The sequence below is a fragment of the Polypterus senegalus genome, chromosome 13, assembly GCF_016835505.1.
Source record: "Polypterus senegalus isolate Bchr_013 chromosome 13, ASM1683550v1, whole genome shotgun sequence".
NCBI lineage: Eukaryota > Metazoa > Chordata > Cladistia > Polypteriformes > Polypteridae > Polypterus > Polypterus senegalus.
The window spans coordinates 101,556,195-101,584,006 of NC_053166.1; the positions used below are offsets into that span (position 1 = coordinate 101,556,195).

General features: G+C 38.5%; 1 protein-coding gene and 1 long non-coding RNA gene across 3 annotated transcripts in view; one reads left to right on the plus strand and one right to left on the minus strand.

Moving 5' to 3' along the window:
* LOC120541912 lies at positions 1 to 27,000 on the minus strand. 2 transcript variants are annotated; one of them, XR_005636113.1, is made up of 5 exons: positions 26,457 to 27,000; positions 13,683 to 13,726; positions 13,386 to 13,451; positions 12,520 to 12,630; positions 1 to 39 (listed from the first exon to the last, which is right to left on the minus strand). It is a non-coding gene; the product is annotated as an uncharacterized LOC120541912 (long non-coding RNA). The 2 variants fall into 2 exon arrangements; XR_005636114.1 differs by lacking the exon at positions 26,457 to 27,000 and adding an exon at positions 22,750 to 22,961.
* The window catches only part of bcat2 (branched chain amino-acid transaminase 2, mitochondrial), a 221,255-nt gene continuing 217,422 nt past the window's right edge, over positions 23,980 to 27,812 (plus strand). Inside the window, exon 1 of the mRNA XM_039773887.1 lies at positions 23,980 to 24,085. Coding sequence (XP_039629821.1) covers positions 24,068 to 24,085 — 18 coding nt within the window. The 5' untranslated portion in view covers positions 23,980 to 24,067. The remainder of the gene's footprint in view (positions 24,086 to 27,812) is intronic.

A 27,812-nucleotide genomic window follows, 5' to 3' on the forward strand; every position in this document is an offset into this window, starting at 1 on the left:
AGGCACGAAGAAAAACACTGGTTTGTGCATCCCCTGTGGCTGGGTTAGATTACAATACAATGAAAACATAAAAACAAATGATAAATTCAGAAACACAGTAAAATGACAGAAATTTAAAACAATACATACAATTAAAAATTAAAATAATTACACAGCAGTGCTACAATTCTGTAACTTAATCAATAAAATGCACTATACATAATTAAATGCACAGGGAGAATTTTTTTTTTTTAATTTTGATTTTAACACTTCTTCTCTTGGGGCATCTCTACCATGTTTTGACAGATTGTTCCATTTTTGTGTTGCATAATGGCTAAAACCCATTTTACCCTGTTTTGTTTTCACTCTGGGTATACAACAACAACAACATTTATTTATATAGCACATTTTCATAAAAAAATGTAGCTCAAAGTGCTTTACATAATGAAGAATAGAAAAATAAAAGACACAGTAAGAACATAAAATAAGTCAACATTAATTGACATAGAATAAGAGTAAGGTCTGATGGCCAGGGAGGACAGAAAAAACAAAAAAAAAACTCCAGATGGCTGGAGAAAAAAATAAAATCTGCAGGGATTCCAGACCATATGACCGCCCAGTTCCCTCTGGGCATTCTACCTCACATAAATGAAACAGTCCTCTTTGTATTTTGGGTTCTCACGGAAGGACTTGATGATGATGGTCATGTAGACTTCTGGCTTTTTATCCATCAATGTTGGAGCATCATGATGCTTTGAGTAGGTGGTGGTGGCGCAGGCCACCACCACAAAGAAACCGGAAAAAGAAACAGAAGAGAGTGTAGGGGTTACTACGGATTTTAGAGCCACCATGAATCATTATTATAATGAATTGAACATACAGAGTATCAGGACTAAATTAAAGTGAAGTTATGAGAAGGTCATGTTAAAGTAATGTGTTTTCAGCAGTGTTTTAAAGTGCTCCACTGTATTGGCCTGGCGAATTCCTATTGGCAGGCTATTCCAGATTTTAGGTGCATAACAGCAGAAGGCCGCCACACCACTTCTTTTAAGTTTTGCTTTTGGAATTCTAAGGAGACACTCATTTGAGGATCTAAGGTTACGATTTGGAATATAGGGTGTCAGACATTCCGATATATAAGATGGAGCGAGATTATTTAAGGCTTTATAAACCATAAACAGAATTTTAAAGTCAATTCTGAAAGACACAGGTAACCAGTATAGTGACATCAAAACTGGAGAAATGTGTTCGGATTTTCTTTTCCTAGTTAGGATTCTAGCAGCTGCATTCTGCACTTGTTGCAAAAGATTTATGTCACTTTTGGGTAGTCCTGAGAGGTGTGCGTTACAGTAATCTAGTAGACTGAAAACAAAAGCATAAATTCATTTCTCAGCATCTTTCAATGATATAAGAGGTCTAACTTTTGCTATGTTTCTTAAGTGAAAAAATGCTGTCCTAGTGGTCTGATGAATATGCGATTTCAAATTCAGGTTACAGTCAACAGTTTGTAAGTTGTAAGTTTTTTACTTCCGTCTTGACTTTTAATCCTAATGCATCAAGTTTATTTCTGTTAACCTCATTGAATCTATTATTGCCAATCGCTAAAATTTCAGTATTCTCCTTATTTAGCTTGAGAAAATTACTATTCATCCATTCATAAATACAAGTAAGACATTGTGTTAGTGAATCGAGAGAGTCATTGTCATCAGGTGCTATTGATAAGTACAGCTGTGTGTCATCAGCATAGCTGTGGTAACTCAGGTTGTGCCCTGAGATAATCTGACCTAACGGAAGCATTAGATTGAGAAGAGCAGCGGGCCCAGGATAGAGCGTTGTGGAACACCATATAGAATACCATGTGTCTTTGAGTTATAATTACCACAACTAACAAAGAATTTTCTCCCTGCCAGGTAGGATTCAAACCAATTTAGGACCCTGCCAGAGAGACCCACCCATTGAATAAGGCGATTTCTAAGAATATTGTGATCAATGGTGTCAAATGCGGCACTCAGATCTAGGAGGATGGGAACAGATAAATGGCCTCTGTCTGCATTTAACCGCAAGTCATTTACTACTTTAACGAGTGCAGTTTCTGTGCTGTGATTTGTTCTAAAACCTGACTGAAATTTATCAAGAATAGCATGTTTATTGAGGTGGTCATTTAACTGCATAATGACTGTCTTCTCTAGAATTTTACTTAAGAAGGGCAGGTTAGAGATGGGTCTAAATTTTTCAAAAGCAGAGGAGTCAAGATTATTTTTCTTGAGTAGAGGTTTAACTACAGCAGTCTTAAGACTGTCTGGTCTGGGAAGACCACCGTATCTAATGATGAATTTACTATGTCAAGAATATTATCAATTAGCATGCCTGATACGTCTTTAAAAAAAACTTGTTGGTATTGGGTCAAGGACGCAGGTCCTTTAACCATCTTCCCAGCCCCTAAGGATCTAAGATGGCTATAATCTGCTACAATTTCTGTCCTAAACTGTTTAGTGAGTTATATACTAAAACCAGTATGTTAAAATTAATCCTGTAGCTAACTGGAAGCCGATGTAGTAATCTTAATACTGTAGTAATGTGTTCTCTTTTTTTAATTTTGATAAGCATACTGACAGTGACATTCTGAACAAACTGCAATTTTTTACATATCTTTTTTGATATACCTGAGAAAAGGGCTTTGCAGTGATCTACTCTGCTGCAAATAAAGGCATGGAAAAGTTTCTCAAAGTCTGTTTTTGACATCATTCCTCTGATTTTAGAAATGTTTTGCATATGATAGAATGCAGATTTAGTTGCTACTTTAATATGCTTACTGAAACTAAGATCTGCATCCAGAAGTACCCCAAGATTTTTGAATTGGTTTTCAGCCTTCAGTTCCTTGGACTCTAAGTAAGAAGCAATTTTAAGTATTTCCTGTTTATTGTCAAATATTATAATTTCAGTTTTATCTTTGTTTAATTGAATTTTGCTTCATCCAAATGTTAATTTCTTTAGGCAATCACACTGTGAATCAGTAGAACTAGAATCATTTTGAGAAAGAGGCAAATAAATCTGGGTATCATCTGTGTAGCTGTGGTAATTAAGCTTGCTTGCTGTCTTGTAACAATCTACCAACTGAGAGCATGTAAAGATTATATAAAAGTGGACCAAAAACAGATTCATGTGGTATTCCAAATTTTTTCTGTCTGCTTAGACTGATAACACTATGGAACAGCCAATTATGAGCACTTTATTGTTGTCAGGATTCACATGCACGCTGCAGCATGCTGAGAACTTGTTCTGGATCTGAACTGGTGACCTGGGTGCCAAGCGACTACATTTTGGTATTATGGACCCCAGTCTCACTGTTACCCACTCGTCCTGCGACAGAAATGGTGCTGCTGATTTCAGCCACACACCGACTACAGTGGGACCTGGAGAGACTAAAGTTGAAACAGAAGTGGCCAAATTGTCTAAACAAACCGAACTGATCCAATATCCGGTTTGCGTAATCGCTATGAAGTTCCTAATGTGGTCCTCCAATTTGCTCATTTTCCTAACCAATCCTAAATTAACTAAGTATTTTTTGCAGTTGAAGCTGTCTGTATTGTTGGCCAGAAAACCTGCAATGTACATGCTGCAGTGCACAACATATAAATGTGCCCTCAATTTATATTCAATGCCAACCTCATCTTTATTCCTCTCTGCAGTAACTTTAGTGGTTTTTGAGTTCAGCTATCCAACCCATTATATCCAAACTACAGGGTGACGGGGTCTGCTGGAGCCAATCCCAGCCAACACAGGGTGCAAGGCAGGAAACAAACCCCGGGCAGGACGCCAGCCCACCACAGGGCGCACACACACACACACACACCAAGCACACATTAGGGACAATTTAGAATCGCCAATGCACCTAACCTGCATGTGTTGGGACTGTGGGAGGAAACCGGAGTGTCCGGAGGAAACCCACGCAGACACGGGGAGAACATGCAAACTACACACAAGGAGGACCCAGGAAGTGAACCAGGGGCTCCTAACTGCGAGGCAGCAGTGCTTGAGTTCAGTGGCCAATGAAGGAGTGTCGGGAATCACCTGGAGCTCATCCGGGAGAATATAAAAGGGCTGTCTTCCTTCATTCAGGGCTGGAGTCGGGTGGAAGAAGGACAAGGCATGAGAGGAGTGTGGAGACGGCCCGAAGAAAAGGCATTTGTGTGGCCAGGACACTGTATTGGGGTTTGTGAGTGTGCACTGGACTTTATATTTGTAAATATTGTATATATAATAAACGTGTGGTGGTGACAAACAACATGTCCGCCTGCCTGTGTCCGGGTCGGCTCCACACTTGGAAGAGTTTCTATGTGCTTTGATCACTTTTGTTTTGTGTTCAGAGCATCTCTCAAGGTCATATTATAATGTGATGTTAGCGGATCTGAATTGTTTTCCATGTCTACATTTGTTGTTAACTGATCTAAATGGTTTTCCATAATTACACTTGACTTACTCAAAGTATCAATACATATTGAAGCAGAATTACAATCTAGATGTTGCACTGACTTTGTTTTAATCTGTGAGTGTATTGGTAAGGGTAGAACCAAATTAAATGTAATTAGTGATCAGCAATTACTTAATGGAGTAATATTTAAATTTTGAATTTGAACTTTGTAAGTTATAATTAAATCTAATGTGTAGTTATGATTAAAAGTTGGACCTTTGACAATATGACAAAAATCCTACTGAATTTAACAAATAAGTAAAACATTTGCTAAAAGTGTCAGTTTCCACATCATTGTGTACATTAAAACCTCCCATCAACACTATGTGATCATAATTTATAGCCAAATCAGATAAAAGGTTGCCAAATTCAGCCATTGAACAATGAATATGGCCCTGGTGCTCTGTAGACTAGCACTACAATTGCGTTGGAATCTGTTTTAATATTTGAAATTAATGCCTCAAAGGATGTGAAGCTGCAATTTGTCATAATGAAATATTCCAAGGCTTCCTCCTCGACCACTATCTCTAGATTTATGAAGGAATGTGTATCCATTTGGCAATGCCTCAGCTAGGGGAACAGTATCAGATTTACTAAATTAGGTTTCAGTGAGAAGACACAGATCAAATTTTGTATTTAATATAATATCATTTAGCAAAACAGCTTTACTTCCAAGAGAATGAATGTTCAATAAGCAGCATTTAAAACTGCATACATCTTTCTGAACTGGTGGTATATTTTTTGTTTTAATTTGAACTAAGTTTATATTACAGGTGCCCCTGGTGGAGGATCTAATTAAACACCTTAATTTTTAGTTGTCAAGTCATTTAAGTTCTGCATCATGAGTACATTTATTGGATGCTGCACAACAGGTATTATAGGTAAGAGAAAAGTAACAGGTGGGGTAAACAACAGCCTATGATTTAAGATCACATGACTGTGGCCTGGATGGTGCTATAATCATTCAGCCAGTCAGTTTTCCTGCCGTATTTTGGGATAATACAAAAGATCCCCTCCAGTTAGGATGAAGACCATCTCTTTTGAAAAATCCAAGCCTTTCCCAAAAATCATCTCAACTGTTAACAAAGGCTATGCTTTTATTTGCACACCAGGTTTCTAGCCAGCAGTGAAGGGAATATTGAGAGATGAAGTTCCTCTTTAAAAAACTCAGATCACTGTAAATATGCATTTGTCAAGCATATTCAGACGGCTCCTAGGAGAGTTCCTACTTACAATATTGTCCATATTAATATATTAAATAGAAATTCCATCTTTGTTTAACTAATTGTGCTATACTCTTGAACCAAATTGCTACACCAGTGATTATTTAGGCATGTCTTTTAAAGTGGTTGAATACTTATGTAATCTATTTTGTGTTTTAAAATTGTAATACATTTAAGCCAACTTGTTTTGACTTTCACATGAAATAAACTTTTTCTGTTGATCAGTGTCAGAAAAGTCAAATTAAACGCACTGTGATTTAGTGTTTAAACTTCCAAGGAGTTGAATACTTTTTATAGATATTCTAAATTTGGATTTGAAATTAAACAATTGGTCAATTGCCAAAACTGTAATTTAGTGGATTTTACATTGATATTAAGTAAACAGTGTAAGAATTTCAGCTGTGTACACAAGTCCATTAATTAAGGGGCAGAAGTAATTGGACAAATTAACATAAACTAATATAAAATAAAATTCAGTATCTGGTTGCAGATCCTGGAATTTCTAATCCATAAATCTCACTAGATGTGTAATGCTCTGTCATGCCTGTAGTACCACCACATTCAGCTTTTTTTTTGTTCTATGATTTTTTTGATTTGATTCCATTTTGAGACCCTGACTTTATGCTTAGGGTCATGGCACAGCTACACAGTGAAGTGTCAGCCAGTGAGTTTTCATGAGTCCAATTTGATGTTTTTAACAGATGAAATTATATAATGTTGAACGAAAGTTGTTCATTTTTGCCTCCACACTTCCCTAATCTCCTCATTTTGATAAAGGTCAGTCTCATTTGATCATGCATTTTGTTTTAAAACTTATGTTATAATATACTTGTGACCTTGTCTCAAGTTGTGCTGGTGTAACATTGCGTGGTGTCTCATATAGTGTTTCACTCATCCTTAAGAGTTATTATTATTATTATTATTATCATCATTTTATTATTATTTTTTATTTATCATTTTTAAGTAGATTTTTTATTGGCATTTCAGAGTCAGTTCAGACACAGTTTACAGTAAGCTTTTCAACAAACATTTATTTATAAACACTGTCACACATGTGCACTTGGGAGTTAACCAAAGAAAATGCAAATCCCACACCAGGTTCTACACCTCTCTCTTTTCTCTCAGCAGACCAAATATGAGAAAATACGAGAAATCCTACCTGTCCTGGCCCTGAGAACGTCACTTTCTGGGAACCGACTATAAAAACGCCTTATCCTTCATATTTAAACAGTTCTACTTTGGACATGAACCTGTACACATTATACTCAACTCAAAGCCTTTTGCAGCCAGGGAAACTATATAGGTGGCTACCCCCAACCTTTGGTGTGTGTTCAGTTGTTTATTTCACATTGGCATAGTCGGCAGGATGGCCTCTTTCAGAAAACAGGAGACGGTCCTTAGAAGAGCCTGGATACACCAGTCGAATAACCGACCACTGAGGAGACAGGTGGGAGATTATCGGCCCCGCTGTCCCGCTGGGGGGTCGGTTGGTGTTGGTGGGGGGAACCCGAGGCACGCTTCAACCCAAGGGGCTGCTAAAGTACCAGGGGCATGTGAACGAAGGGCCTACAGACTAGGCCGGGCTCAGAAGGGAACACATGAGGGACTGATTATGGGCTCCCGGGTGAATGGACCACTCCACAGGTCCCCACAAAGGCAAAGATCTTCAATAAATGTGGGAGTACCCCAGGCTGGTAGGCAAGGAGAGTGATGCAGTGAGAGCTCAGTTCCCAACTGCCTCCCAGGCCAAACAATTGTGGACTAAAGTCAGGTGCAGGTTAAGATCAGACCTCAATAACACCTGACAAATAGTCGAGCAGGTGGCGTTTGCACTACTGCTCAGAGCTCTGCCATCAGACCTCGCTTAGCTGGCCTGGGGTCAGCCAATTAAGAACATGGCCTTGTTAATCGAGATCATAGAATCGTTAAGAATGGGAATTTATCCAGGAGAATCAGAAAAGTAACCCTGTAAACTTGGACATTTTTGTGCCCTTATCGCAATGCCTCGTCGCCAGACTATGAAGCAATTCCCGGGACCCTCTGACCCGCATTTGCCATTTTCCTGCAGGGAGAAAGGAGTCTGCAGAGGCACGGAGATGGGGAGGTGGTGTGGTCTTGTTAACCCTCTGGCTTGTGCGTATACAGGAGAGGTGCTATTAAATGGAATTAAAACAAAAGCCATATTCAATTCTGGCAGTAACATTTCAATTGTTGCCCGCCACTTAGTGTTGCCACGACAATGGCTTAAACCCAAGACGAGTATAACCTGTGTACATGGGGATGTCCGCCAGTATTTAGCTTTGTCAGCTATGACTGGGTGGTAAAGAGACTAGCAGTAGCTGTAAATTCCCCATAATACTCAGGAGAGACTGGTCAAACAGTAAAAGAGGTATAACACTCACCACCCCTAACCAACTGCTGGGCCTAGTGATGGACGCTGAGACGGCGTCCTCGGCTGATTCCACTATGTATTTACAGCCGGAGGAGAGATGGACTGCAGCCTCTACTAATGACGTAGAAACTCCTTGACTGTCGCAAGTGGATACTTCAAATGCAGATGCTGCGGCAAGACTGGTGGAAACCACACCCCATGAGGTCGCTTCCGACCCTCTCCCTCAACTGTATTTTCAATTCAGGCAGACTCCGGCTTCTTTTAAAAGTTAACAATGGAATGATGACTCCCTTAAGTTTGTAAAAAATGCAGTCGTTCTGATAAACAAACGTTCATCATTAGATACAGGGGTCTTCCCAGACTGTTTTAAGACTGCTGTAGTTAAACCCCTACTTAAGAAACATAATCTCGACCCCTCGGCTCTTGAAAATTTTAGACCCATCCCTAACCTTCCTTTCTTAAGTAAAGTTCTGGAGAAGGCAGTCATTATGCAGTTAAATAACCACCTAAATAAACATGCTATTCTTGATAAATTTCAGTCGGGTTTTAAAACAAATCACAGCACAGAAACTGCACTCATTAAAGTAATAAATGATTTGCGGGTGAATGCAGACTGAGGCCATTTTAGTCGACTAGATTACTATAACACACTCCTCTCAGGACTACCCAAAAAAGACATAAATCATTTGCAACTAGTGCAGAATGCAGCTGCTATAATCCTAACTAGAAAAAGAAAATCCAAGCACACTTCTCCAGTTTTGATGCCACTACACTGGTTACCTGTGTCATTCAGGATTGACTTTAAAATTCTGCTTATGGTTTATAAAGCCTTAAATAATCTTGCCCCATCTTATATATCGGAATGTCTGACACCTTATATTCCAAATCGTAACCTTAGATCCTCAAATGAGTATCTCCTTAGAATTCCAAGAACAAAACTTAAAAGAAGTGGTGAGGCGGCCTTCTGCTGCTATGCACCTAAAATCAGGAATAGCCTGCCAATAGGAATTCACCAGGCTAATACAGTAGAGCACTTTAAAACACTGCTGAAAACATATTACTTTAACATGGCCTTTTCATAACTTCACTTTAACTTAATCCTGATACTCTTTAAGTTCAATTCATCATAATAACTATTCATGGTGGCTCTAAAATCTGTACTGAATCCTACTATATCTTCTGTTTCTTTTTCCGCTTTCTTTGTGGTGGTGGTCTGCTATGTGAGCATCATCATCACGTCCTTCTGTGAGAACCCTAAATCCAATGAGGACTGTTACATTTATGTTAGGTAGAATGCCCAGAAGGGACTGGGCAGTCTAATGGTCTGGAATACCTACAGATTTTATTTTTTTCTCCAGCCGTCTGGAGTTTTTTTGTTTTTTCTGTCCACCCTGGCCATTGGACCTTACTCTTATTCTATGTTGACTTATTTTATTTTCTTACTGTGTCTTTTTTTTTTCTATTCTTCATTATGTAAAGCACTTTGAGCTACTTTTTGTATGAAAATGTGCTATATAAATAAATGTTGTTGTTGAGTGCCACAGGGTCCTTCCTCACTTTGTCCTATATAATGACCTCCTATATTGGGTGGCTGAACACAAAGGAGAGTTGCGGTCACTGTTGCTAGTCCCATGAACATACCGGTGACAAGTTTGTGAACCAGCACATACCCACATCCTTGGAACCCATTTGGGGCCCAAAAAGACCCTGGAGTGTATAAAACTCAGATTTTTTGGCCGAGAATCAATGAGGAGTTCCGCTGCTTTTGCGTGTCCTGCCCGGAGTGTCAACTGTGGCAAATTCCCAGAAGGGACCGTGCTCCTCTCATTCTTCTGCCCTTGATTGATGTCCCTTTTGAGCATCTCGGGGTCGACTTGGTGGGACCCCTAGAACCTTCAGCCAGGGGCCATAAATACATAATGGTCCAGGTGGATTATGACACCCAAATATCCTGAAGGTGTTCCGTTACACTCAACTACCACTAAAGTTATCGCAAGGGAGTTGGTAGGGGTCTTCTTGCAATGTGGCATCCCTAAAGAAATCCTGACGGATCAAGGGACGCCCTTTACCTCGAAAACCTTCCGGAAAACAGCTAAGTTACTGAGTATAAAACATTTAAGAACCTTGGTGTATCATCCTTAAACCAATGGTTTAATGGAGCGGTTTAATTAAACCCTCAAACATATGCTTTGTAAGGTGGTCAGTGAGGATGGAAGGAACTGGGATCAGCTCCTCCCCCTCATTCTTTTTTTATACTGGAAGTCCTGCAACCCTCTACGGGGCTCTCACTGTTTGAATTATTATACTGATGACAGCCCCGGGGCATATTAGACATTCTAAAGGAAGGCAGGGAGGAAGAGGCCCTCCCTTCCACAAACATATTGGAATATATTGCACAGTTACGCGATAGATTTGATAAAATATGACCAGTCCTAAAAACTCACATAGAAAAGGCGCAAGCAACTCAGGCCCAGTGTTACAACCTTGGCATATCACTTTGGGAGTTCCAACTGGGCGATCATGTCATGGTCCTTGTTCCTACCTCACCTTCTAAATTACTGGCCCATTGGCAAGGCACTTATGAGGTTAAGAAGAGGAAGGGGCTTGTAGACTCTTTGGTTAAACAACCAAACTGTTGACCGAGTGAACCGATATACCACGTAACCATGCTGAAACTGTGGAAGGACAGAGACTCTGATCCCTCATCCAGACAGCCCCACTGACTCTTCGCCCGTAAATCCGACCTTAACTTCAGTCCTGATTTGACAACCCAGCAGCGCTGGGAGCTCGAAGCAGCCATCTTGGCTGTTCCTGAGGTAGTGAATGAAAAATCTGGGCAGACCCCACTGGTTGTGCATGACATAGTGACAGAGCCCAGGGTAATAGTCCGAGAACGCCCTTTTTGCCTTCCGGAGGCAAAAAGAGCAGAAGTGGAGCTGGAGATCAAACAATTGCTGGAACTAGGTGTAATAGAGGAGAGTCATAGTCCCTGGTCCAGTCCTATCATGTTGGTCAGAAAGCCTGACGAGAGTTGGAGGTTTTGCAATGACTTCTGTTGGTTTAACCAGGTCTCCCGATTTGACGCCGACACAATGCCACACGTGGACGACCTCATTGAGCAACTAGGGCACTCTAAACTCTTCACAACCCTTTATATGACAAAAGGGTACTGGCAGGTTCCCTTAACGGATTCCGAGAGGGAAAAGGCCGGATTTACCACCCCTAGTAGACACTGGTAATATTGCATCCTTTCATTTGGGTTACACGGGGCCCCAGAGATTTTACAGCCTCTGGTGGACAAAGTGATCCAGCCTCATAACTCATACAGTGCTGCCTACCTGGATGATGTTATCATCTATTCCAGCACATGGAGGGAAAACCTACAGCAGGTACAAGTGGCGGGTTGCGCTAAACCTCTCTCTTTTCTCACAGCAGACCAAATACGAGAAATCTTACCTGTCCCGGCCCCGAAGGACATCACTTCCTGTTTTGGCCCCAAGGACATCACTTACTGTACCAGCCCAGAGGACTTCATTTTCTGGGAACCGACTATAAAAAACCCCCATCCTTCATATTTAAACAGTTCTACTTTGGACTTGAACCTGTACACAATGTACTCAAATCAAAGCCTTTTGCAGGCAGGGAAACTATACGGGTGGCTGCCCCAAACCTTTGTTGTGTGTCCGATTGTTTATTTCACAACACACAAACACATTATAAACACACATATCAAGAAAAAACACTTTAAATAACAAAACAATGAATCCAATACTTTGTAAAAAAAAGAATTTGAGAACACCACGCTATTTGCAGGTAAAAGTGGATGTCCTAAAATATTTGAAAAAAAACACAAACAAAAAAAGAAATACAAGAAACAGATTTGGTGGTTTGGTGAATGGTCACCCCTCACTGAACCACTGGGATTTAGGCAACTAGACTTTACTCGGATTTCTTGTCAGAGTCTTTATTGTCATGTCTGTTCAGGACTTGAGCATGAAGACACATTTTTTATCATGTATCTCAAACAGGACTTTTTTCATGTCCTGCTAATATTCAAAGACGTCTCTTGTGTCTACACCATACTCCCATATTTCCAAGACTTACTGAGCACTCTCTGAATCCATATTACTGTATCTTTCAGTTTATTAGCATTATCTATTAACCGCTGTTGGGCTGCTGGAAGGTTCTAAAAACTGTATGTTTCTGCAAGAATAATAAACATTGAATTAATGTATATTTATGTGAGTTTTTTGTCACTGTTCTGCTTATTTCTACTACACAGGCCTTAGAAAAATGTTCATTTGAAGAGACGATGGGCATTTTGTACCTTTTAGTAATATTTATTCAGCCATCTTTCTATAATCACTGTTCTATGCAGATATTACTCAGTGAAACATTTGCACATAAAATAAAATAAAACAAAGATTCACAAAAACTGTAACAACTTAACTTACAATAACAGATTTTCTTCTTTTGACATTACACTGGCACCACATCCCCTTTTAGTACTGAAATATCTAGTTTTCTCAATCCAGTGTCTAGGTATAAACTGCTGTGCTACTCCTCTGAAATAAAAATCATAAATTACATTAGTCATTTAAGAAACAAAATTGTTAGGTCTAGAGTATTTACAGTAAAGTACATACTGTATTTTTTCATAAATAAGTTCACAACAAAAATGGGAGCAACTCTATAGTAAAGGTAGCAAAATCTTGAACAGTCTACATAAATATTACAGTGTATATGAGCATAACAGTCCAAGAGATCCTGACCAGAAACAGCTAGCGCAAACAGACAGTGCAATATAAGTAATGCAATACATATTTTACAAAAATGAACAGATCAAATGAACGTGTCCTCCCATCTCCAGAAAGAAGCAAAACCTAAGAAGTTTTAATAAGTTAACATGTCAAATGACTTTGAACATTCAAATGAATACGACCTCCTAACTTCCCAATATCCTGTACTGAATTTAACAGTGTTCTATATCCAGTATGATCCTAGTACCCTAGTGGTTTAAAGGAATACATTGGGTCAAGAAATATATTTCTAAAGACTGTGGTCCCATAATCTATTTGACAATAAGACACCTTGGAGGTAAACACTTAATATATTTAAAAAATTTACCAATAATGTAATTGCATTAATGACAGTAATTAGCTAGAATAGAACACAATTTCATAAGATATGCTGCTCATGCTTTATGTGGTGAGTGCCCTGAAAACAGTCATATCACATACTTGCCTGTTTTGGTATTCAATATCACATACAGTAAATACCTGCACATAATTAGAATAATTCCAAAAATAGAAGCACTTACACAGAGTAAATAATGACCAGGGTTCGAAGCCGGTATGATTAGTAAATCTTTGAGATGTGTATTACTCTAGAGAAATCACAAGAACAAACATTCCATCAGAGTTACATTACTCAACATATAAACAGTAACACAGCACATGCTTTAACTAATATATCATCTTACAGGAAGCTGTACATTGGATCCCAGCTGTTTGGTAAGAGCCACAATGATAGAACATAGAGATCTATAACTAGTATATTGATGATCTGTTGAATTAAACATAACAATAAATGTAATGTTCTTGTAATAAAAACAAACCTGTGCTTGAGACAGTTGATAAGCAGAAAGCATGTATTTCCCACCTACAGGAGGGGAGGGATAAATAAATACAATGAATAAATAGAGAGAGAGAGAGAGAGATAGAGAGAGGGAGAGGGAGTCAGAAAGCATTAACTGGACAAAAAATATCTTCAAGGACTATTGATAGATTCCATGCCTTCTGTGGTGCCAAGTGAGCAAAAATCTTCTCTTGTCAGGCATGTTCTGTACCATTTACGGAGAACATCTTGAAACTAACAAAAAATACATTCATAATTTTGTAGTGGCACATATGCCTGATTCATAGTAATTTTCTAGAAAATTCTTTTTACTAAGTTTCAACAGCAATTTTTCCTTGGAAGGGCAGCAACTCTTCCCTCATAGGGATGGAAAGGAATCAAGCTTGAAAACATCAAACTGGCATAAGTCGCAAGATGTCTTGAAAAGTCATAAACTGTGACATTAGGCAAGTACCACTGGACAGGATCAGGTCTGCAAAATCTTTTGAACAAGGTGTCCTTATAGTCATTACTGCACTCATTACAGAGTTTGTAAATAGTGGAAACCTACAATATATAAATTATCTTTATAATCAGTAATATATCATTAGTAGCAATAGTCTACTTTCAAAAACCCTATAAACTTGTTTAAAAAGTCTTCTTAATCTGCTTTTCCTTTGTAGTACAAAGTAGCCATTGTCCATTCTGCTAGGCTTTCATAGGACACCAGGCTTTTAAAAAAGCAGCTTTAACAAGGAAGTAGGGATCCAGCTGCACAAAATCTCCACTTTCATTCCAAACTAAGTGACAGCGCCAGTTAGTACCACAAATGTGTAAATCAGAGATGCGCTGACCTCTCTCCAGAGGGCCCTCTGCAGACATCTTGAGTCGGAAGGCTTGAAATGGACGCAAGCAAGAACAAGACCTGTTTCCTGGACTTGGACCCACAATTTCAATGTTTTGTTCCCCAAACCACTTAGTAATCACTTTTGTCTTATGGCACGATGCTTCATCATGCTGGAAAAGGCATTGTTTGTCACAAAACTGCTCTTGGATGGTTGGGAGAAGTTGCTCTCAGAGGATGTTTTGGTACCATACTATATTCATGGCTTGGGATCGTGGCACCACCAGTGCAGAGCTTGTTCAGAAATGGCATCAGGCAGGTGTGAGTGCATCTGCACAAATAGTGAGGCGAAGACTTTTGGAAGATGGCCTGGTGTCAAGAAAGGCAGCAAAGAAGCAACTTCTCTGCAAGAAAAACATCAGGGACAGACTGATATTCTGCATAAGATACAGGGACTGGGCTGCTGAGAGACTGTGGTTTAAAAATTTTCTCTGATAAATCTCTTTTCCAATTGTTTGGGGCATCCGCAAAACAGATTGTCTGGGAGAAGAAAAGGTGAGCGCTACCATCAGTTCTCTGTCATGCCAACAGTAAAGCATCTTGAGACCATTCATGTGTGGTGTTGCTTCTCAGCCAAAGGAGTGGGCTCACTCACAATTCTGCCAAAGAACACAGCCATGAATAAAGAATGGTACCAATACATCCTCCAAGAGAAACTTTCCCAACCATCCAAGTACAGTTTAGTGACTAACAATGCCTTCTCCAGCATAATGGAGCACCGTCCCATAAGGCAAAAGTGATAACTAAGTGGCTCGGGGAACAATACATTGAAATTTTGGGTCCATGGCCAGGAAACTCCAGAGACCTTATTCCCATTGAGAACATGTGGTCAATCCTCAAGAGGCGGGTGGACAAACAAAACCCCACAAATTCTGATAAACTCCAAGCATTGATTATGCATGAATGGGCTGCAAGATTGACAGCATGCCAGAGCGAATTGCAGAGGTCTTGAAAAAGAAGGGCCAACACTGCAAATAGACTCTTTACATAAACTTAATGTAACTGTCAATAAAAGCCTTTGAAACTTATGAAATGCTTGTAATTATACTTCAGTATAACACAGCAACATCAGACAAAAGATCCAAAAACACAGAAGCAGTAAACTCAGCTTTTTAATTATGCCCCTCAAAACCTATAGTGTTTGTGAAAACTTTCCTGGAGTGTATTTGCCCTCTGGACACAACAGACTGCAGACTGGTAAAGACTGAAGTATACGGACCTTTAACAAAACTACCAGTTGTAACCGTTTGATGCCCAGGCTGTACTTTACTCTTTACAAAGAGTAAAAAAACGAAGTCCATATAAGATTAAAACTGTTATTAGCGCTATTTCGATAGTAAATGTCAAGGAAAGCACAAATGAAACCATTTTTGAAACAGCTAGTTATTTGAAGCAACCTATACACAAGAATTGTATTTAACAGTACTACAATGCATTGAAGTTACTTGTATTTCTCATTACCATAACACTTGATTCAATTTGCATTACTGTTACACCTAGAAAAGTATATTTCTATTAAGAACTTTACCGGATAAAATGTTTAGCGTAGTTTGAATAAGCATTAACTATATATTTTTCTCCTGTTTTTCTGTAAGTTTTCCCCTAAATGAAAAGAGTTTACTAGTGTTTTGTAACATATAAAAGTAAACCCGTTTTAGCTACAATGTGAGCACTTTTGAAAAGGTGTGTTTACTACATCAATATGATACGAAGATTAAATAGGGTAAATTATCTAGCGGCGCGCAGTGAGGAAAACCATGCAACATTAAAAGCATAAGCTGTAGTGATGTGTCATTTGCGAACGTGTCGGCTCTAAGACCAGATTCCTTGTAGTGAAGGAGACCAGCTGACTCCAATCGGCGAGAACCAAATCTTCAGCCACTCCTGGGGCCTCATGCATAATGCCATGCGTAGAACTCACACTATAACATGATGTAAGCACAAAAGCAGAAATGTGCTTACACACAGAAATATCCAAATGCTTAAATCTGTGCGTTCGCCTACTTCCGCATTTTTCCACTACAAACGTAAATACCGGTCAGCGTGAAAAGTAATGCTCGTGCATGCGCCTGCTGTCCCGCCCCAGCTCCTCCCACAATTACGCCTCTTTGAATATGCAAATCAATATAAATAGCCCTTAAGCTCAGTGTTCTGTGAAAAGACAATGGGAAAAGCAAGAGGGAAAATGGAAGAATTTCAGCGAATATCAAGTGGAGGCAAGGAAAAACTTACTATTTGTTGGTTTAAACAGTGGTATAAACAACAAAAGGAAGTTCATCGACTGACATAGCGTGTCGGAGAAACTCGAAAGCTCAAGTTCACAAAGTTGCACAGTGCCCGAAATAAAAAAGAAATTGTTAGATATCAAAGTCGCCGTGAAAAGGCGAGTCGTAGCCCAAAAAAAAGGCACACAGTGGAAAAAAGCACAAAATGTCAACTTTAATCTTGAAATTTCCACTTTAATCAAGTAGTTTATTTTGTCATTAAAGTAGAACATCATAAACTTAATCTTAAAATCATTTAATTTACTAGTTTCTCAAATCCCATCGTAACTAAAGTAGCATGTTAAATGCTTTGTTTTGTATTTGATCTTGTTTGTGCTCTATGTGTGTGAATCACTACGTGCTTCCGTTCTTTCTCTTTCTCCGACAGGACACAGAATCCATTACATTCCTGATATTACTGTTCTCTGAATAATTAAAATACTGAGATGTACTGTATACATGATATCATTTTCATGATGATTGGAATGAAAGCATGGTATTAAACATGGGAACACTGTGGTGTAGTGATTGTTCATGTTTCACACAAGATGCTGCTTCACCATGTGCGACCTTCGATGAAATAATTTATTGCAGCAGTACTGTCTATTTCAAACATACTAACCTCTAATTACTGTCCTTACTTTTCTTTCTCCAAATAACCAATCGCCACACAATCAGCTCTGTAATAGACGTTAAGCCATCTGTAAGCTTACAACGACGATTCTTCAAAACTTTTACGGAACATTGAAATATCTTCATAGTACGTGTTTAATTATTCTATCCGTCTATCCTTCCAGTGTCGCGCCAGCCTCAGCAAATATACAGCGCGAGGCAGGAACAATACGTGAACTTGCTAGGTATTGCGGCACCGTGTCCTCACACGATTAATTACTAACAATACAGATTATTTAAAATGAAGTTAAAGTTTTATCTGTATAATATAATCAACATACAGTATTTTGCTGCATTTCATCTTAAAAATGATATTGTCATCATATGTAAATATGCGCTTTATAAAGTGGAGCGGGTTGTGCAGTATTATAATTGTAGTGCAAGTTTACAGTGGGGTAATTGTACTTATAAGTACAAACAGTTCTACAAGGAGCAATTGATTGAGTGCGTTTATAGTCCATGGGATGAAACTGTTTCTGAACCGCGAGGTTCGTACGGGAAAGGATTTGAAACGTTTTGCCCTGGCTGAGGCAGCGTGTGCTTGATGCTGTATACCGATAATTCTCTTTCCGATCAGCTGCTGCTGTGATTCCCCACTCAGATACATTGATATAAATACTCCGATTGGTGCAGTGAGAGTAATATGGAAAAAGATGATCCGCTGTGGCAACTCCTAACGGGAGCAGCTGAAAGAAGAAGAAGAAGAAGGTGCAGTGAGAGTAACAACGCTAAAGCAGTTATGATATTTGGAATACTATGGCTATTCCCTGGACCATTGTATTGTTACAGTTTGATTACAATGAGATGCATTACACTAATAAACAATATGCGGTTAATTTCATTGTATTTATAAAGCTGCGTCAGTAGTACTAGGGTGTTGTAACATGTTAGCCATTGTGAATGTAGAGAAAAAAATGACACCTTTTATTGGCTAACTAAAAAGATTACAATATGCAAGCTTTCGAGGCAACTCAGGCCCCTTCTTCAGGCAAGATGTAATACAGAAACTGAAGTTTCTTGTGTTTATATCCACACACTAGGACAAGAAACAACAATGGTAAATCTTTAAAGGTTCTTGTTGTCTTTATCGCATCCCCCTTGTTGTCACCTACAACCCACATCTTGAACTACTTCGAAAAACTATAAAAGAACTTCAGCCAATGCTAAACAACGACCAAACACTGAAAAATGTATTTCCTGAACCTCCCCTCCTGGCATACAGATAACCACAAAACCTTCAGCAACTTATTGTCCAAAGCTCCCTAAATGAACGGACAGCAAATGGCACATCTCCCTGCCTACAGAAAAGATGTAAAACGTGTGCCCACATCTACAATACAGACCGTATAGTTATACCACACTGCCGACTTGAACATCACATAAAGGGATCATTTTCCTGCAGATCATCCAATGTTGTCTACCTAATTCTCTGCATGAAATGTCCTGACACTGCACTCTATGTGGGAGAAACTGGACAAACACTCCGCCAGAGAATGAATTTCCACAGATTCCACACTAAGCGTGGCAACACAGATGTTCCTGTAGCGGCCCACTTCATCAGCCATGGACACTGTGAGAGGGACTTTAAAGTCACAGTGCTTATGGGCAACTTCAAAACACAGCAAGAGAGAAAAGAATGGGAAGTTAAACTCATGTTAAAATTTAATACATTACAGCATGGCTTGAATAGAGACAAGAGTTTTATAGCCAGGTATGAGTACTGTTTGCATCTCTCAGACTGACACAGATAACCTGTCTACAGATCCATATTGTTTTGAAAAACTCATCACAGACTTCAAAGGACTTTGTTGGACAGTTACCTTATCCAAAAATCTCTTGACAACACATTGTTAGAACAATCTAGACGAGAACAGGCCATTCAGCCCAATAAAGCTCGCCAGTCCTATCCACTTGTTTCCTTCAAGAAAACATCAAGTCGAGTTTTGAAAGTCCCTAACGTCTTACTGTCTACCACACTACTTGGTAGCTTATTCCAAGTGTCTATCGTTCTTTGTGTAAAGAAAAACTTCCTAATGTTTGTGCGAAATTTACCCTTAACAAGTTTCCAACTGTGTCCCCGTGTTCTTGATGAACTCATTTTAAAATACAAGTCTCGATCCACTGTACTAATTCCCTTCATAATTTTAAACACTTCAATCATGTCACCTCTTAATCTTCTTTTGCTTAAACTGTAAAGGCTCAGCTCTTTTAATCTTTCCTCATAATTCAACCCCTGTAGACCTGGAATCAGCCTAGTCGCTCTTCTCTGGACCTTTTCTAGTGCTGCTATGTCCTTTTTGTAGCCTGGAGACCAAAACTGCACACAGTACTCAAGATGAGGCCTCACCAGTGCATTATAAAGGTTGAGCATAACCTCCTTGGACTTGTACTCCACAGATCGTGCTATATAACCTAACATTCTGTTAGCCTTCTTAATGGCTTCTGAACACTGTTTGGAAGTTGATAGCTTTGAGTCCACTATGACTCCTAAATCCTTCTCATAAGGTGTACTCTCGATTTTCCGACCGCCCATTGTGTATTCAAACCTAATATTTTTACTTCCTATGTGTAATACTTTACATTTACTGACATTAAATTTCATCTGCCACAAATCTGCCCAAGCCTGTATGCTATCCAAGTCCTTCTGTAATGATATAACGGATTCCAAATTATCTGCTAATCCACCTATCTTGGTATCATCTGCAAACTTAACCAGCTTGTTACTTATATTCCTATCTAAATCATTTATATATATTAAAAATAGCATGGCCCTAGCACTGACCCCTGTGGAACACCACTCTTAACATCGGCCAGTTCTGAAGAGGTTCCTCGCACCATCACCCTCTGCTTCCTGTGTCTGAGCCAATTCTGCACCCATCTAAAAACATCACCCTGAACTCCCACTTCTTTTAACTTGATGCCCAACCTCTCATGTGGCACCTTATCAAATGCTTTCTGAAAGTCCAGATAAATAATATCATAAGCTCCACTTTGATCGTATCCTTTTGTTGCCTCCTCATAGAATTCCAACATGTTAGTAAAACACGACCTCCCTCTTCTGAACCCATGCTGACTGTTCAGAATAACTCCTGTCCTTGCCATGTGTTGCTCAATCTTATCCTTAATAATTCCTTCCATTAATTTTCCTGTGATGCATGTTAAGCTTACTGGCCTATAGTTGCTTGGATCTGCCCTGTCACCCTTTTTATATAATGGGATGATATTTGCCATTTTCCAGTCCTTTGGAATCTCTCCAGTGCACAGTGACTTCCTAAAAATATGTGTCAAGGGTTTATATATGTACTCACTAGCCTCCTTAAGAACACGAGGATAAATATTATCTGGGCCTGGTGATTTGTTTGATTTCATCTTATTTAATCTGAGCAGCACTTCTCCCTCTACAATTTCCAAATCCTCAGTACCTCCTTAGTAGTCGTGTTTACCTCTGGGAGGTTATCCACTTGCTCACTTGTAAACACCTCAGAAAAATGTAAGTTTAGGGCATCTGCTATTTCATTGTCTGTATCTTTTAATTCCCCTTTACTATTCCCGATGAACTTGACCTCCTCCTTAACTGTTCTTTTACTACTAAAATACTGAAAGAATCTCTTGGGGACTTCTTTCGCCTTATTTGCTATATTCCTCTCCAACTGTCTTTTAGCCTCTCTGATATCCTTCTTAATGGTTGCCCTCATGTTCTCATACGCGCTACGATTCTCTTTGCAGTCATTAGTCTTATATGCCTTATACAGCAGTTTTTCCTGTGCAACTTCTTTTTTAAATCTTTATTAATCCATCGTGGAGTTTTTTTTAGTTTCCTATTAATTCCAAATTCAGGTATGTATCTGTCCTGCATTACATTTTTAAACCTGTTCCACTGCTCCTCGACTGTCTCCACATTTAAAAGCTTATCCCAGTCTATCCTACTTAGACTTTGTCGCATCTCTTGTTCTTCTCTCTCTTGTTAAATTAATCTTAGCCTGAGTGAACCTATTAATTTTTTACATTTAAGATTTTTCCTTTAAAGATTTACCATTGTTGTTTCTTGTCCTAGTGTGTGGATATAAACACGAGAAACTTCAGTTTCTGTATTACATCTTGCCTGAAGAAGGGGCCTGAGTTGCCTCGAAAGCTTGCATATTGTAATCTTTTTAGTTAGCCAATGAAAGGTGTCATTTTGCTTGGCTCTTCTCTAAAGCTGCGTCCGGAAAAGAAAGGATAACCACACAGGAACAGTAGCACTGCTTTGACGCTGGGTGCCGCCACAACTTGCCTACGACAGGGCATGAGGTACCGTGAAAATGTGCGTGGCTTTACGCCAAGTTTAGGTTTTATACATCGCGATTTAAACGTGGAAACGTTCTTACGCAACATTTCTGTGCGTACGCGCCACTTATAGATGAGGCCCCTGGTCAGCAGTGCAAAGAATCCCTGCAGGCAGAGGGGCGGGACTTTATTTAGATGGGCGCACAATCTGGCCAATCACATGTGAAGAGAGACTGTGCTCATACCATAATATGAAAGTAAAGGGGGAAGACGCTCCGAAGACAAGCGAGTGTAGTGGTACAGGCCAGGTACACAGAGGGACAGAGACAGGGTGCCGAATGCTGTCGGGAAAAAGCAGAGGCATCTGGTATTTCTGAATGCCAACCTGCACTAAAGACTTTTATCTAATGTGTCTTAATATTAAGACTTTGACCTTTATGTATTTGATTTGTTTGCTGTGGTTCTGTGTTCAGTTGTTCATTTAAAGGTTTGATTAAAATATTAAACAATTGTAACAAAAACGGATAAAATAAGGCTTTTATGAAAACACTGAATAAAAAATGCTTACCAACACAGAAACCATTCGTAATAGCTAAATTAGGCTAAAATAGAAGGTTCAGAGTGCTATTTAATGAAGAGCTATTTGGGAGCCGTAAAAGCCGGCTCTGCCCTTCCATCACTAACAAACTTAGTCGTTTCCAAACGAAGCCCCGCTGTCTAAACCATGTGACATAAAATCTGCAATCTGATTGGTTTTACTGCGGAGCCACGCTTATCCATACCATGTGACATAAAGATTAAATCTGAGTGGTAGTCTGCAAAGCTGTGTTGCTAAAACCTTCTCGTGGCTGTAATGAAACCAGTATTTACGCCAAACAAACCCCCCAAATTGGTATTTAAAGAATAGCCAAAATATATATTGCAGAACGAATACGTGCGTAATTAATATTAAATGCACGTACCAAAAGAGTTGTACGTAATTGAATTCGTGGGCCACAATTTCAACATAGCTGTATTCAGACCCCCAGGCGCCTTCGAACTGCATAGGCTTGCCTCAGCCGGTCGGGAAACCAACCAGACAAAAGACAAATAAAATGAAAACGATCCACCACGCCCCTGAATGGACCAACCGCTATCTCCGATTCAGCCACTACCCCCTTACACTTCCTCCATCTTCCGACTTTGAGATCAAGGCCAAGAATTAATGTGAGGTGCAGGCTTAAATAAGCTAAATATGGCAGACTATTCTGCGAAAGGTGATACCTTATTGATGTTTATGTAACACGGTGTCAAGCGTATTTCCCCGGTAAAGGAGGATTGAACGGTCTAAAAAACCAATGATTAATACAGTAAACGTGAAAGGATAGGTATAGTGACCAATACAAAATAAGTAAAAGGAAATGCCAAATCGATATTTGCTATTTTAAATTTAACACAGTTTTTGGAGACACAGTACTTTTAAGGCTGCGTACATATGTAGCGTATATGGCTTGTAAAAACGTGCACCCAGCGATTGGAGTTTGCTTGTTCTGCCAGTGTGTTTCATTTGAGTGCTCAGCTTTCCTGCCACACTCCAAAGAGGTTAGGTGCATTTGCGAAGCTAAATTGGCTCCTGATTATTGTGTGTATACTGTATGGGCTAGCACCCTTTTTAAGTATTGTTGCTGCCCGATGCTTGTTGTAAGCCTATTTCCCACGGCTCCGATGGATGCATCATTGATACCCACGTTAAAAATGTAACCAACAATAATGAAAAACGTTTTGAATCTGACGTCTGATGAAAAGTTTCAACGCTGCTTCTAAAAATGTCAGTATAGCCCTGGTTCCCAGTTAGTGAAAAGAGAGGTGTAGAAAATGGATGGGTGCACAGATTTTTTAATAGCAGCACGCATTCTCTCCTCAAATCTCTCATACAAAATATAAAGTAATAAAGTGAGCTTCCCGTCTTTTCATATCAATTAATCTTAACTGTCCTACCCGCAATAGAGTGACAAATATATGGTTAACATACTGAAGCCTTCCCAGTTCCTTACAATGGTGCCTAACGTTTAACATAATTATTTATTGTTATATGCAATGAATACTTTCCTAATACACGGTATCCATTAATTCATAAACACGCGTATTAATCTTCACACGGCATAAAGTAGTCTGAATATGGTAATGAGGTGAAGCAAAGGGAGGAGCTGTTATTCCTTTCGACATCCGCAACTGGGAACTTGTGTTGAGGCGGAACTCTGTGCTCCTGCACCGGACGCTACTGTGTGGTAACATTGAAATATGGCAGGATTTGTAAAGGTGAGGTAAATGAAGTCAGTTAGTACAAATTAGTAATTGAGGTGGGTGGGCGAAAACCAAAATAATTGTAACCGATGGGCGCCAATCGGAGAGAACAGTCGCTCTCTTTGGCTAGAGAAGGGGATACCGACCGAAGTGGATAGGAAAGTACGGAATGTCACAGAATGTAAAAAATGAAAAAAAAAATTATATATCTCTGTATCCTTACAAAAACCGATTCTTTTGAATATTTACTAATATATTTAACATAACATATCTTTTTCTAGTTGCTGCTCACAAGTAGACATACAGTCCATAATTTTAAAAATGCGGCTCCGTTCAATGCTTTTACTGATTTTTCTTGAATAAAAAAACATTCTCGACCTTCCCAACGGGAGTTCCTTTTCTTAGAAAGAAGACGACGTGCTATTTGTATATCAAAACACTTTAGAATCCTTAGTTTTTTTAGTTCTTGTTTCTCATCATTTTATTATAATTTGTTTATTTTACCAAGCACCAACTGATAAAGTTAATGACCTCTTGTTACTAATGTTTCTGTTATTGTTATTCAGTCAAATTTATGCATTCCTTGTACCAAGTATCCTTCTAACCAACCTTTTTGCAAGTGTTCACTTATGAGGGAGGAAATTTCACATTAACTGCACAGGTGTTTCAGTGTTTTGCTCACAGCACATGGCTGAATGCCAGTATTCTTACCCAGTGTAATCAAATTTAGTGCCATCAGTTTAGTTTTTGGATGCCTGTTGGAGCTGGAGTCTAAATAAGAACAAAACTGCCAGTTCATAACAGGCACATATTTGTCCAAGTAACATTGGTGCAATATATCATTAATCTAACTAATTTTCCATTGCATCCAGGAAGAGAATACAATTTGGAGAGGAATGCTTAACATTATGAAGAAATAAATTATGTAAAAAGTGTTATTAAATATACAAATCTTTCTGATAACAAAGACCAAATTTGTGCGTCAGATTGACAAATTTTCAAGTTAAAAAATACAGGCTAAATATTTTAATTGCTAAGTAGCACTATAGTTAGTTGTATACTTTCTTACAGTTTTTAAAGTTAAGTACTGGCTTTGTTACACTGTCTTTTGAGTTTGCTGTACTGTCATACTGTAATTTCTCTGTGTACTCTGGTTAAGTCTTGCATACAAGGGTCATGCATGTTAGGTTGTCAGTAACTGTAAGTGGGCCTTGTCTGAATGAATGAGAGTTGTTGAGTTTAGGTTAAGTTAATTGTTGTGTACATAGTACAGTTAATTTATTTTCTTGTCTCTTTCAGACTAATGACAGTCGTAGAATACAAACCCAATATCCTTCATTGAATGCATATTGAATATATATGTATACATTAAATAGTTTTCAGTATCAGTTAATTAACCTTATGTCCTGTTGATAAAAGCTGTCAAGTTTGTGCATTTCTTTAAACTATAGCATAGATTTCTTTTGGCCACTTCAGACAGTCTGTAATGGTGAATATCCAAAACAATCAAAAGCTGTTAATTCTTTCTGCTGCATCTCTTTCAATGTAAGTAGTAGTCTGCTACGGGTTTTCTGAAGTTTATGAAAAGATCCTTGGTTTTGGTAACATGAAGGAAGGCATTTTAAGCACTATAACCATGTGTCAGAAACCAAAGATATTATCTGCAAGAGTAAAATTAACAAATTTGATCATCAAGTTAAAGCTATATTTTGTCTTTTTGTCACTGGTGGACAAGGAGTACAGCAGTGACTGAGCACAATATGCCATTGAGTGCTGGCATCAAAAGTGCAGATGTTGTGTTGTTGCTGCCAGTCCACCCATGCAGGAAGCTGCCAGTGTCGAAGTTCTAAATCCATTTGCAGTGGTATTTACTCAGTCCCAAGTCTTGGATCTTAGTGATCAGTTTTGGTTGAACAACAATGTGAAATGCTTAGCAAATAGTGTGTTAACTGTATTCTGGTATAGCAGTTTATATTATTCAGGTGTGTCAAAATGGTGAAGAGCAAGGTACATGGTATTTTCGTTGGACTGTTTGTGACGATATGAAAAATGCAGTGCAGACTGTCTGTGATCAGTGCAATATTATATTTAATGTGTCCTACCACCAGTCTCACAAAGCATTTATCACAACCATCATGCCTTGGTGAATTGACCCACCCTGTTATGTAGTTGAATTTTGATGTGCAAATGCAGACATTAAGGAGGTTTGTTTTAACCAGACTATTAAAAGAGTTTTACTTTTTTTATTATTTTACTTGCATTTCATTCAAAAACAGACAAAGAACCAATTACACAAAGAAGAAAACCTAAAAACTACAGCTGCTATAGAAAGAAATACCTTCCACCAGAAATGAGGATCTTGTAAAACCTATTAAGTTTACCTTACCTGTTTTCTCTTCTTGGATCTTATGTTCCGGCTGTTTTTTTGCATTTTTATCTGTGACTGAATTTTTCTTTTGCAACTCGTTCAAACTTATGATCAAAGTTCAGTTTGATAATGTTTATGCAAGGCAGTTTTTACAAGATGGAGGGAGTGGCTAGTGATCCATAACCAATCTGGGGTGGCAGGTGCGGAGAGCAGCCTGGGAACTGCTGAGCCTGTCATTATACTGTAAAATTACTTTACCCAAACAAAGGTTTAAAAAGCCATAATGAACAACTAGAAATTTGAAGGCAACCTTTACCAGACGCATACAGTTTGACAAACCAAATAAAACAAAAACGAATCTATAATGAATGGGGCATGTAAAGTTTATTTCTGTGAGTACAATTAAGTAGATTTTATTCTTTATTTGTATTTGTAAACTAATGTTTCCTAAAAGGGAATTTGTATTCTGTCTCCTAAAATTCTCCATATAAATACAAGCAAAAACCAAGCTTGTTGTATTTTCCTTCAATTTATGAACACAGTTTTTAAAAGTATGACATAGTTATGACATTTATTATGTTTATTTCAGCATTTGTTGGTGCAGATAATTCAAAAAGTACTTTTATGCCTTTTAGTTTATATGACAATGATAATATTAGATAAATATTTATTTTTTGGTACCCCACTTCTAAGTATTAAATTGTACCCATAATATTATATATTTCTATAATAGTTGTATTTTTGGCATTAATCATTGCTTTAAGATTATATTGATTTTAAAACAGCGGTTCAATCCACAGTTTGTAAGTTCACACAAAACATACAATTATATAAGGTGTACTCAGGGGGTACTCTTCCCCAAACACTGAAGTAAATGAGAGCTAGATCAAAGCCATACAGAAATGTAATTAATTAATTTGAGAAAGAAAAAAAATCAAAGTAGACATTAAGAGATAGAGATATGAAGTATGAGGAGAGACTACTGTTACTTTAAAATATATTCACCAATAAGAATACAGGGAAACTTGTTAAGGGTATATATATTCCAGAAAAATGAGCTCTTGATTTGATGTTATTTTGGAAAATGCTGGGGAACAGAATCAACGATTCCCCATTGAGGTGAACAGCCAACAGTCTTGTCAAAACTGTTCTTATGTTATATATAAAATGTATATGTATACACTAGTGCTGGGTGGCATGACCAAAATTCTATATCACGGTATTTTTCAAAATAAAAATAAAAATTAAAAAAAAGTAAAAATACCGGTTTCACGGTATTCTACAGTATTTTTTTTCCCATGCATGAGTTAACCACATTTTCCACTGCAATTACTGCAGTAGACTGGCTAAGAATAACCTATTCCACTGTCATGA